This window comes from Trematomus bernacchii, unplaced genomic scaffold, assembly GCF_902827165.1.
Source record: "Trematomus bernacchii unplaced genomic scaffold, fTreBer1.1, whole genome shotgun sequence".
NCBI classification, from domain to species: Eukaryota; Metazoa; Chordata; class Actinopteri; order Perciformes; family Nototheniidae; genus Trematomus; species Trematomus bernacchii.
In genome coordinates, this window is record NW_022987561.1 from 178,626 (window position 1) to 191,745 (window position 13,120).

A 13,120-nucleotide genomic window follows, 5' to 3' on the forward strand; every position below is an offset into this window, starting at 1 on the left:
AGAGAGTTCAGCAGAGAGTCTAAGCACGCTGGCCAAAGCAGTTGAGGGTCCCTCGACAGGAAGCTCAGTTGATTTTTTCCCCAGGATGTACATTACAACATCCTACGCATCTGGTGGGATAAGCACAGGGAATTGCAGGGACTCCCCTCATGAAGAGGATGACGACTTTGTATTCATTGTTTTTTCTTTTTTTCCACTCCAACCCCTCCCGCCCTTTTTAAACCCCCACATTAAACTGCCTGCTAAGTAGTGCTGACTAAACATGATTTAAAGCTGCTCAGACAAGTCCTAGCATGCAGAAACTTTATCATTAAAGGGGTCTCGTTAGCAGATAGTTTCCCTTTTTATCTTGTTTGTCATGATTTTTGTTCGGAAGTCATTTAGGTGTTTGCATAGTATAACATAACCAGTTTTTCAGTCGGGGCGTGCTGATAAAACGGCGCATCAGTCATGTTTGACAAGCTTTGTTAAACAAGTAGGCTGAGTCAAATATTGATCAAACTCTTCAAAGAGACTGGATGAGAAAGCCCCATGCAAATTTGTCAAATGTGTCCCTCACACAAATCTCTTTTTAGACAGAACTAGAGCATCTGGTGATGAGGGTGAATAAAAGATTAAAACAGAAAAACTAGGTATCACATTTCTGGCTGCTTATCGCGAACAAGCCACATGATTTATAAATGCCACACGATCCTCCCGCATGTCTCTCAGTTTTGAGAACATGATAAGAAGCTCTTTTTGTTCCTCATTTAATATGCAGGATCAAACTTTACTCCTTCAGTCAGGTTTTCCCTGTCTTTAAGCGTTAGGAGAAGCATTGTGGTTTCACTCAACAATCAGTAACAGCAATTTGAAGATCTTAAAATGGGGGCTGGTTTCATAAGCTTAACCAATTTTGATCTTTGTTAAAAAGGACCAACAGACGGTTTTATTAAAAAACAAAGTAAGATCCATATGCCTGTTTGTTTGCACACATGTGTTATACACCCTCAACAACTGTACTCGTTCTCATTGTGGGAAAGGACGTTGGTTGTTTATTCAGCAAAAAAGACCGTCCTTAACTAAAGATATGAGCAAATAATCATGTGTTCAGACACCCAGTTATACAGACAAACGTTCATACTTCCCCTGATAATCTGGGTTAAATGTCCGGATAATTTACGAGAGCATGCTGTTTGATCATAACAGCAACATCGTAATCACAACACATCACGACAGCATCATTGCTAATTTTAAAGGGACTGTTAAATTGACCTATTAGCTTTGACAGTAAGCCTCTCATTTTTACACCTATGTAATAAATACTTAAACTTGGTATGAGAATGGGTACACACTGAAAAAGACATTTAGCTTAATGATTGGTTTGCTGACAGTACAAAAACAAAACCTGTGTCAAATATGGCTTATTGTTGGAGGCTCTCAGACACAATAATTCCATGTTAATGCGTGCCAGGCTACATTTGGTCGTGCCAACTGTACGGGACACATGCAGAGGCAGGATCAGACAGGCCGGCCAGCAGAGGGACTCAAAACATCCGATCAGCATACACCATCTGTGCTGCTAGAATACAGATGGACCTCCCTCTCCGCACGTTAAACCCCACATCAGACACTTGCATGCTTCAATTTTCTCCTCAATGAACGGAAAGTAATGGCTACCCCAACGTCCCCTCCCACTTCCCCCCCAAGTGTAGCAGGGCGAATTAAAGGTATAATCTTCCCGGTCATTCATTCTTCTCCCCGGACATGGCAATCTGGATGAATCATTCAGAAGAAAAATAAAGAGAGAACTGGGCTCTGTACCATGGGGGAGTCTCTGCGCTGACCCCGTTTCAGTCCCCCCATTTATTCAAGGCAGACACAGGGCATGGAGACAAAATGAATTGGTTCCCGGGGCAAAGGGAGTGCACCAATCAATGTCCAATCCCATCCATTTTCAGGCCCTGCCACTTCCTGGCATTGCTCTTGTTTTGGGGCGGTGTGGTATTGATCATGGAGGTCGGAGTCACTGTTTGGGTAAGACGTTTTTCTTTCTGAGCCCAAGTTTATAATAGATGTGTGCGTCAATTGAAAACTCAAGCAAAAGGCATGAATGGGATCCCCTTCTCTTAAGAGTTTGGCTCTCCCTCCTTCATTCTTCTCGCCCACTTGGCCATTTAAATATTTGTTTACATTTATTTGATCCTCCATTTATTGTATAACCCTTGACTAAATTGCATCACAATGGGAAAAAAAAAGCACTTTCTTTTATTGCAAATTCCGCTGCAATTATTCTTCAATGAAAGGTTCTGTTTCATGAGAACAGGGGGCAAAGTTCAAGGCACAAACTTCACCCTCTTGATATCTGTGTTTGAACTTAACATGACAAAGATGTCTTACTTGTGGCGACTCTTTGCACAGTGTGAAATGAGAATATGAGTGGGTGAATGCCTGACTGTATTAGGTACAAAGGGCAGTATTGTCACTAGTGGCAGAGTGTGTTCTCTGTAACACTGCGAAGGCAAAAGCCAAACGGGTGGAGCAACAGTGTTTCTTCAGCAGACCTTTTACTGTAGGGAAAGGATTAGTGAGGCTACAAGTTAAGATGATAGTGCCAGTAAAAGGCTGCTGATTGCAATAAATGCACAGCTGCCTAATTCTTCTAAGCCGTACAAAGGAACAGTATCAATTCTGAGCCATGACAATCCATATTCATGGACAATCTGGGCTTATTATCACCGTTTATCCAGGTTTTCTGTACAGCCATCTCTCAATGGGTTTAAGTGTTATCATTAAGCTGTTATCCCCCTCACATTATCCCCGTTATAGTTTGGTAGCTGTCTAGGACTGTGGGACCTCAGCTCGGTCCTCGCTTGTTTCCTGGAGCAGATGTTAAAAAAGGGAGCCCCCCCCCCCACCTCAAACACCTCCCCATGGTGGTCACACACACGCACACGCAAACGCACACACGCACACACACTGTTCCACCGCGCCTCCTCCCTTTTTACGCTGGCATCTAATTAGGCCTACAGCACAAAGACTCCCAGATGTCAGCGTCCTCCTGGCCTCTTTGATTATATCCTTTCCCCCCCCCCCCCCCACTGGCTGGTCGGCCGACTGGCTGGACGGCCGGCTGGGGGCCGTGTGGACTATAGGCGTTGACGCGTGTCACTCCGCGTAGGTCAACATAAGGTTTAACATAACAGTAATTGCTTTTGGTGTAAATCACAAGGATTTTAGAGCGAGGGAGGAAAGTCCTGAAGGGGTTTCAGTTGTGGAGAGGCCCTTGGATTATCATAAAAGTAGGCATTTAAATGTGTCCTGTTCATATGATATGCAGCTTTATGTAAATACATGAAAAAAGCACAGTAATAGTGTCCTCACCAAACCAGTACTTGGTAAACCAGTATGTCATTGCATATTTAAAATGGCATTTGTGATGTCCAACGGTCACTAAGTGTTTCATTTCCGTTTTAAACCAAGCAACCAAGAAACGTGACAGTCAACACATTTATCGGGTGAGGAAAATTGACCACGGCGCTGCTTTTTACAGACATCAGCCCATGACAGCAAATCAGACTCCCGTGCTTTACTGTATATGAACACTGGTTCTGCCAAGTAAAATCCTATTGGATGAGATGTTGATTACCAGTTATGTTATATATATATATATAGGACATATCCAAAAGAACCTCACTTTTAAACTTAGAGAAAGTACTGCAACACTGACCAATCACCATGGTCCTTCAACAGCCATGATAGTTTTAGTCATTTGTCTGAGCTATTTACATTTGCTAATGATTCTTTAAAACAAATGAATATCTTTACTAGCAATGTAAGGGCAGCTGACAGCACAAAGACAAAGCATCATTTGGCTATCAAAGCCTGCTTTTATCTGAATACCCCTGATATTTAGCTTTTAATGTGTTTGCTTCATCTTTATCACTTCCAATCCTTCCACTACCTCAATCCACGCATTTTCTATACCCCAAGGAAAATGGTGTCTGTGTTTTCTACGTGGGGTCTGGCCAATCAAGGACATTGCTATAATCCATTTTAATCATTTACTCTCAATTTCCTATAACCCCCCTATCTCTGCATCCAAGGGAAGCCATGGGCTTTACTTCCTCTACTAATCTCCAGCGGAAAGGGACCAAACTGAAATGCAATCTAAACATAGACCAGAGTATTTCATCAGATTTAATACACTTGCACAATTAGCCATTGCATTGCCAGGCTTAGCGACAGGCAGGAGTCTGATGTTTCTGTGTCATTTAAGACATTTCACATCCTGTTCACTGATTAGGCAACTTTCTTATACACGACATAACCCCAGGGTGTTCAGAAATGGGCCAGATGGAGACTGTGTCATGTTGGGAAACATAACACCTCTTCTGAATGGATACGTAGTGGCTGATCCTGCATGCAGTCTGATGTTTTGTGGATTCACGTCGATACGTTTAGACTTACCAAATTGGCAGTGGATGGAACGTGTCATGTTGATGTGTGGGGATGTTTGACAAGTGCAGTCACGCTGCTGAAGCTTCAGACAGGGTGTAACAGATACTGCCTGCAGCAGATGCAAAAGGCACTTTGGGACGCTGTTTGGTTGCATAAGTAGGTTTGTGAGGCAAGTTAACACAACTGACCTAAAAAAGAAAAGAAAAAGGGATGAATACAATTTAGCCTCATTCTGAGTCTAGCCAATAGTGACACTTAGCAGGCGTGGGATATCACACCAGTGGATCTTATGCTGAGGGTGTCATGAGATGTTTTTGGGAACTTTGGTGTGGCTTGAAATAGCATATTTATTTGGACCCACAATGTTTTATTATGACAATGACTTAGATAGTTATAAAAATAATTAATGCAGAGGTTCAACTTTCATCTTTAAGGAGTGGTTTCTGTGTTTGAAACCTTTTAAATGCACATGGTTAAGCAGGCATTTGATTTCTTAAAGCGATAATAGTTTCTGTAATTAGAGCAAGAGATGAGAACATCCTGATTTCCCCAGCTAGATATCTCCTGAAGAAAGGTTAATTGGCCATGTATAAATGAAACCAGGTTTAAATGGTGACCTGGGTATTTAAGGGGAATTTGTATCTGAGGACAGAATTGACTCCATGCATACCTCCAAATTCGTCACGTCTCTGACCCTGAAGTGTCCATCATCCGACCTTTGACCCTGTGCTCCCCAATGAGGAAATGGTGTGCTTACTCCGTGCACCACCACAGTGTCTCTAAAACTCTTTTGTAAAGGAGTAGTATGCGTGAAGTGAAGAGTTTATCTTCCGCTGTGGCCTCAGTCAGACCAGGTCGGACTGGTTCCCAGCACTGTTTGGAGAGGCCTAGGAAAACAAAAGGGCTGTGGCTTGGGGTCTGGGGACGGGTTGGAGGGTGGGATGCCTGGGTGACGCCGAGAGCAAGCAGCGGGATTTATCTCTGTGGATTCAATTTCAAGAGAGAGCATTGTAATGGAAAGAAATGGGAGGGAAAGGATTTAAAGGGGTCCTATCATGCAAAATGCACTTTTCGATGTCTTTTATAAATAAATATGTGTCCCCGGAGGGATATGAGGGATGTCTAAAATGCATGATCTGTTTGGTATTTTGAGCTAAACACATCATAGACATGTTTTTTTATATATCTTAGACTCATAATATATGCCTAAAAATAGCATGATAGGAGATCTTTAAATTGATGGCAGGAGAAGACTGTCACTTTGTCTGAAACTGCTGCCACTGCTACTTGGCTTGGATCTCCTTTTTAAAAGGTGAAACAGCGGAAACGTGACCTACCGGACATGAGGTGTTCCTTGTTGACTTTCTCCCTTTCTCCCTCTCTCCCTCTCTCCTCCCCTCCCTTCAGGGCTTCGCAGGTGCGTGGATCGCTGCAGGGCAGAGGGACCATGAACAGACACCTGGAGAGGAGGGAGCAGTTAAAGAGATTGTCTGTTGATAGCAACCTACCGGTAAGTCAATCCCCGACACGCGGACGGTTAGATTGGTCACTTAGTCAGGAAGCAGACATCCGGGAATGTCCTCGTTCTGCCTCGAAAAACCTATTGCTGAGCTATTAATCCACAGAAGGAAATGTTTGGGAGTCTTTACGTTTTTATCAGAATAACATCGTGGTATTTTGTGGTCTGTTAATAATGTCTGTGTGACCACGCTTTCATTGCTGTGGTTGGTTTGGAATGCAATATATCTTCTTTATATATTGTAACTTACACTGCCTAAGTATTTACTCCGTGTTTAGATTTGTTCTCATCTTCTGGGAATGAAAAGGGCTTCACTTCCTGTGTTCAAGTAAATCTGTCCCAGGAAACATCCACTTAGGTTGAGTGTTTAGAGGAGAAGGATAATATAATCAGAGTGAAGATGAATTACTTTTGTATCCTATCAATGAGACGAGTAAATGGACATTTATAAAAATACCACAGACACCATGAGCTTCAACCATTAGGATTCAAATGAAAACACACACACACACACGCACACACACACACACACACACACACACACACACACACATGTCAACCCAGAGAATAAACAGCCTCCTACGAGCGTTTGTGAAACGCACCGTGGCTGCCGGTGATTGACAGCCTTATCTTTATGCCGGGGCGAATCACAGGAGTGGAAACTTGTTTTGGCCCCGGGTTAACTGAAGGTGAATCTGCTTCCAAGTAGCCTCTTTGGAATGTCAAGTGCAGTCCTATAGTGGCTGCTGTGTTGTGTCTACATGGCAGTGAAGAAGCTGGATTTCCCCCCTCAGTGCATACAGTCACTGTGCAGGAAATAATAAATCAGTCTTAAAATAGCATGTTGGTATAGGAAATGCTCAAGACACATTTGTTGCAGATTAAATGGCAAATGTTGAAGAGTGTAATCTCTCAGCGTGGCTAATTAGAAGGCTGGTTTGCTTTTAAAGGAAAACAAAATACACCCCATGCAATTATGAGCTGCATGTCCATGTTGTTTATGGGGCAGTTTCTTGCATAGGTCACTGACAGTGAGGCTTTAATGAAGCCGAAAGATGTCAACATACTTTATTGACTTGACCTGACTTTATGACCTATCCTAACTGCTGACATGCAGAGAGCCACAGTATCTTTTTATACACCACGAAACTAAAGCATGAATACCCATCCCCACACAATCCACAGAACATTACAACTGTATCTGCTCATGATGGTGATGCTTCCTTTTGATTTGGACACAAAGCCCCAAACTGCCAATCATTTCTTACTTAAACAAAGACATGAGAGTGAATCTAGAAGCAGCGATACACTTGAATGCTCTTGGTGAGACAAGACACTTATTTATAATGTTTCCACAGTGGTTTGTAAATGAGTAACTTAATGTGACACAGAGGACGATTATGTGTTGTTTTGTACCGTTTCTTATCCAACAACTGTGATTCATAAAGGCTTTTCCGAGCGCTATCACTATCATTAATAGTTATTGGTTGATGTGAGCTTTACTGTGGCTTTAATAGCTTTAATTGAACACACAGCGACCTGATTTACTGTGAGGGGAATTAAAGTAGGTCATATTTGTGATATGGCTTTATGATTCAACATGCTCAGTCCACTCGACTGTCCATGCATGCATTATTCCCTTTTTCCCTTCCAATTCTCTTGAACACTCATTCTCATGTTTCTGCTTTTGTAACTCGTATGATCTGTTTCCCGTGTTTTGTACATTACTCATCCATTTTGTCTTACTTTATCCTTTGCCTCTTTCTGAACCACTCTTTCCTCCCCCAATGACTTATTCTCACTCGGGGCAGCAGGAGCATAAGGGTGCTGGGTTGTTTTAATAGTGGGACATGAGGAAGCCCGCAGCATTTTGGTGAAGGTCCAGCATGGATCTGGTGGCAGTGTGCAGATTGGATTCCATGGCATGGGCAACCATGACAAGTGAAGGCTGCTTTTGATTGGTGTTGCCAATCCAAAGTCCTCTGGTTCATTTATGCTCTTTTTCTGTGTTCGTAAAGACAAGAATATCCCTTCCATATTGGATAGTTGAGTTTTATTTCATCAAAAGAAGCTTTAAATCATGTTGAATCAATGAGATTATTATTATTGAAGCCATTGTGGCTGTGATTTATTTATTGTGAATCCTTAAAGACATGCAAATGGTGTGTTTTCTGGTTTCTGTCCATGCTATAATTTGTTTGTCAATGAGCCTTTGTACAGCAACAATTCACTAATGTCGTGTTGGCGCCATTAGTATGAGGCCACTGAGTTTGTCTGTAAACTCAAACCTGGCTCTTTATCCATCCACTGCTGATGGGGGCAGGGGGAGGGGGGGGGGACATGATGTCTCTGGCCCTTGTGGCTCTGCTGGCCCTGGCACAGATAAACCTACTAAGTCCTGTAAACACTCCTTTTCCTGGGAGGATATGAGCCTTCGATACATTTATTTTTTCAGGCATCTGAGAAAACACAAGAGGCCGTCTCTGACATTCCGTCAGACGACAGGCATGTTCTGCTTTTCCCCCTGCGTCACCTGTGAACCAGTTTTTGGCTCATTTTCCGAATTGACTTTTAAAACCGGCGTCCGCTAACAATGCATTTTACATAACACGGTGTAAGACCTCCACTGATGACCCTCTGTGATCAAGCATTTTGACACAGGTCAGAGTGCTGCTCTCAATTTGTGTCAGTGTATATTACTCCAGATAATGGTTGGCCTTCTTTTTCCATGATGAACAAGAAGGATGTTCCACCAGGGACGCCCCTGACAGATTCTCACTTCACACTAGCACTCAAAAGTCGAGACAAAATACCATATGTCAGCTAAGGACCAAGTGAAATATTTATGTCTGCTCTTCTTTGGATGGATTACATAGCCTAGCTCCATACGAAGCTTCTATCAATCGTCTTTGGGTAATTTGGTGAACACAGGGTTTGTATGTCAGTCAGGACCGCCACCTCACACATGCATAATGCATTGAGCCGGCATATGTTTCCTCAATGCATGCAGGCAAGGTTAGAGGGAAGTTGTTGGTACAAAGCTGCTCAAAAAGCTCCAGGCTTCATTCAAAAGAATTGAATTTATGTCTTTGTGTAAATGTCTTGTATTTGCTGCGAGTGTGGCCTTTGCACTTAAGTGAAGTGGACCCTTAGTCAGCATTATCGGCGTTGTATTGATGCGTTTTACGGGCTCCTGTAGCAGCATGGGTTAGCATCAGGTGACACATCTTAGCTCAGCGTTGGCCCATTGTAGCAGCAGATGCAGTAACTGGGGCACCATTTACATTACATAACATCTGTGTTGCTGGGCTGATTCTGAGCCTATTTATTTTTATCATTTGATGCCCGCCTGCGGATGAGAGTCTTCGTCATGCAGGGACGCGCACGGTGAGCCCGATGGCCGCCGACGGTCTGTTGCTAGCTGCTGCCAGCCAGCTTTAACTAGGTCATGGCAGAAGCTCTGTCAGAGGTCCATCCTATAGAGAAGAGGCCATCATTGGGGTTTAGTTCAAACAATCATTGGAGGATATTTACAAGCATGGTTTATCCACTGACAAACTCAAATCCTCATGATTGAGAAAGGAGTATAAGCTGTGAGGTAAAGAAGCTTTCTCTTATTCGAGTAACGGATTACATGTAACGGAAAAAGTAACTAATCAGGTTGCTGTTACATTTTTAAAAAACAACAAAAAAACTGGGATTACTTGTATCAATAAAGATCAGTTTATTATAGGTAGACGCATACTGCCTGCATTTTCTTTTTGGTTTTCATTTACACTTATTCTTCTTTTTTTTTTAAATATCTTTTTTTAATGCAGTGGGTGGACACCTGATTTATTAAAACAAAAATACAGTAGCTTTTAATTCATATATTGAACTAAAACACTTTTCGTAAACTCTAACATTCTGTAGGTCTAGCCAAAATGTAAGAGGACATTTTTTAAATCCTAAATATCTTCTTTTCTGAGGTCACATGGTTCTGTTGTCTTTCATAATGCAAGTAAAAACGTCTAACACATTTATTTGATTTGAATATGAGGTAATCCAGAGTAACGGAAAGTATTCAGATTACATATATTGTGATACTCAGATTAGGTTACTGATCTAACTAGTATTTGTAACAAATTACATTTTTAAAGTTTCCCTCCGACCCTGGTTATTTGACAGAAAAATAAACATTAACAGCAACCAGAGTTTGTGCTTTAACTAGTAGGAATGTGAAGAAAATAATGTACACAGCGCTTTAAGCTAAGCCCATTTTCACACCTAAACACACCTGGCCTTACTGTCAGGTCGTGTTTTTGGAAAGTTTGGCAATGTACGTACGTCCTCGATCCAAACTGAGATGAAAGACATTTCGAACCCGGCTAAACGGCACGTCTGAAGAGGTGTGTAATCACCTTAAGGCATTTGAACAACATTGGGGCTTGGTGATTGCTGGTTGGAGTGGATATGATGAGTGTCTTGTCACTCACTCAGACCAAACTGGATGCTCCATCATCGGCAAAATTGCTGCCCTCTTCATCTCTGTCTTTTTGCTTTGTCTGGGTCTGCCTGTAGCAAATTCCTCATTTATCTAACAAAGGAGTCACACGAGATGCTCAAGGATGCTGTGAGAGAGTATATCCTTGTTTCTCTTCCACACCCTGCCATCATGTATATATGCAGCAGTGCAATCATGCTCAGAGATAATTGATAACAAAAGGCTAAGTTGAAATCACTCTGCAGGGGAGGGTTAATAATCAAGGGGTCCACATTACTGATTAAACGCTTGCTGCATAGTTGTGAGTCGTATTGAATAAACAGCATGTGGTAGTGCTTTCCTGTTTATCTCCAAAGTATTTGGGTTTAGCTAAATCCCCCTGGCTTTTGTCAAGCCTCCTCCTCGTATAAAGTGTTTTACGTGCTGATTTGCTGCCATGCTGTTATATCAGGCTGCAACTTGTTTCACTGGCCCACTGGCAATAAAGTTGTCCAAGAAACAAGCTCCACAACAGACAAATTAGTTTGCTTTATGCTAAATTTAAGTGCAAATGAATTAAATGGTAAGCCAGCATGGAGTCCACTTGGCAAAGTTGGATTTCCTCCTTCTTCTCCCCCCCGCCCCCTCCCCCACAGCCCATTACAGCTGGTTGTTACAATGCAGAATAAAGACATAAAACTTAGCAGGGGAGCAGGCTCTTGGAGCTGGATGGGAAGAAAATGATTCGCCTAATCTGATTGGCTCCCGCATCGTCAGGCAGACAAATGGTTGGGTTTGATATTATTACTGAGCAGCTCAAACTAATTGAGTGTAATTATACAGTAGAAATCCACCGACAATGCCCGCCTTGGCGCGGGCCCCCGTTCTCATGCCATGAGTATTATAGGATGCCAGGCTCAGGGGACGAGTGCCCCCCCCCCCCCCCCCCCCCCCCCCCCCCCCGAGCTCATTTGCTGTGGCCGCCTGATTCTTGAGGAACTGCTGTAAAGTGTGGTTCTGAAGCCGAGGCTGATTGGACAATATGGGTGGGAGCTGGTTACTTAAAAAGATTTAGGCCCAATTCCAAACCGCCCCCTACACACTAACCTGCTGCACTACCTGACCGCTTCAACGCTGTGTGTGTCCGTCATGAAACAAGCTGCTTACAAATAGTTCAGTGCAAACATTAACTGATAAACTGCCAAACAAGAGACATTTAATATCGACATACAGATGTTAACAACTTCATGGTTACCTCGTATTGTTTTTAACTTAGGATCGTTTACTCATGTTAAGTCTAGAAAACGGTAAAAGTTTTGTAAGTTTACAGGGACTGTTGCAAAAACTAAGCAGCTTATAAACATCAGATGTGATAACAAAAATATGTTAACAAAAAATAAATGCCATAAAAAGTTATTTGGAGTTTAATTTGTGTTATTTTTAATCCAAGAGATGCTGATTTGAAACCGTTTTTTGGCATTTCCTGTTTCTGCCGGAGAGAGTGGAATTCGTCCCAAAGCTTTCTGCTGTTTTTACACCCTCCACCTGAAAGGAGGGAGCCTCATTAAGCTGCGAGTGTGACTACAGATGGAGGGGGAGTGGGTAGGGTCTGGTTTGGAATTGGGCCTTTGACTCTTCTTTGAGCGGCTAGTTCTCTCACACTTCATATTGAGTGTTTTTAAATCAAGTTTCTCAGCAGGGGTGTACCAGCCTCCAGCCCAGCTCCCTCACTGTGCAGGTGGCATACCACACATACCTGGGATCAGCGCGTGGGTAGCCACGGGGCCGCAGGGTGTGGGAACCCAGCAAACTCTGGGACACTCACTGACTCCGAGGAGAGAAGAAGTGGCGCTTTTCCTCCTCGTCTCATGGGAACCGTCTCCTCCTTCATGCGATTACAGCGTCTGCTTTTCCCTAGACTCCGCTCTAAACCTTACGGCTTCCCCCATATCCAACCACACGCTGTGGATAAGACTAAGCAGCCTCCCTTCCCTTGTAAAATTGCTTTAATAATTGTTGAGGCTGTTTTGATATGAGCCACTCGTCTGTTTTTCCAACCTCCAAGTAATGAGATTTGGCAGTCCCCTGCTAAAACCTAGGCTGTGTTTTATTAGGGCAATTATATAATATTTTATGGATCTCGGCATCACGCAGTTAAGCTCAGTTTCTTCATCACAACACTTTTGCGAAACGGAGGTGAAGAGGCATTTGAACAACATGATGTCAGAAAATGTTGTTGAGTGTAGTAATGTTCAGGTGAGTAAAGCAAAGGATTATCACATTTAGCTCCGGGTGATATCGAGCCAAGCATTGCAGCTGACCTGCTTTTTCTCAGCTTAGCATGTGAACCATCTTCTCTGCTTGCCAATGACATACTGATGTGTGCTAATGTGCACAGAATTCTCTGACCCATGTCAAAAGTTGCGTGTACGTACGTCGCATGCCTTAGTAATAGTGATGCATAAATTGCACATTTGCCTGCTGAACATAGGTTGATGTTCACTGTTATCGCTAGTGACTAAGGGTTTATCGCTTCTCTTTTAGTCAAAGACACTTTAATAGTCCGTTGGAGAATCACATAGGAAGCTTTTGGGTCTGTTCCAAAGTGAGTGAGGAGGCTTTCCCTTTGAAGTGAGAAAGACTCAGTGTTTCTGCTTTATGTGTGTCCACTCTCGCTCAGGGCTTTGTGCCAGCCTTTG

The 13,120-nt window shown here is 42.8% G+C and overlaps 1 protein-coding gene across 1 annotated transcript in view; it reads left to right on the forward strand.

Annotated features, from left to right (window-relative positions):
* LOC117477428 (nck-associated protein 5-like) overlaps positions 1-13,120 on the forward strand; it is a 126,255-nt gene that overhangs the window by 1,459 nt on the left and 111,676 nt on the right. The window contains exon 2 of the mRNA XM_034124085.1: positions 5,848-5,950. Within this exon, the coding sequence (XP_033979976.1) occupies positions 5,848-5,950 (103 nt within the window). The remainder of the gene's footprint in view (positions 1-5,847; positions 5,951-13,120) is intronic.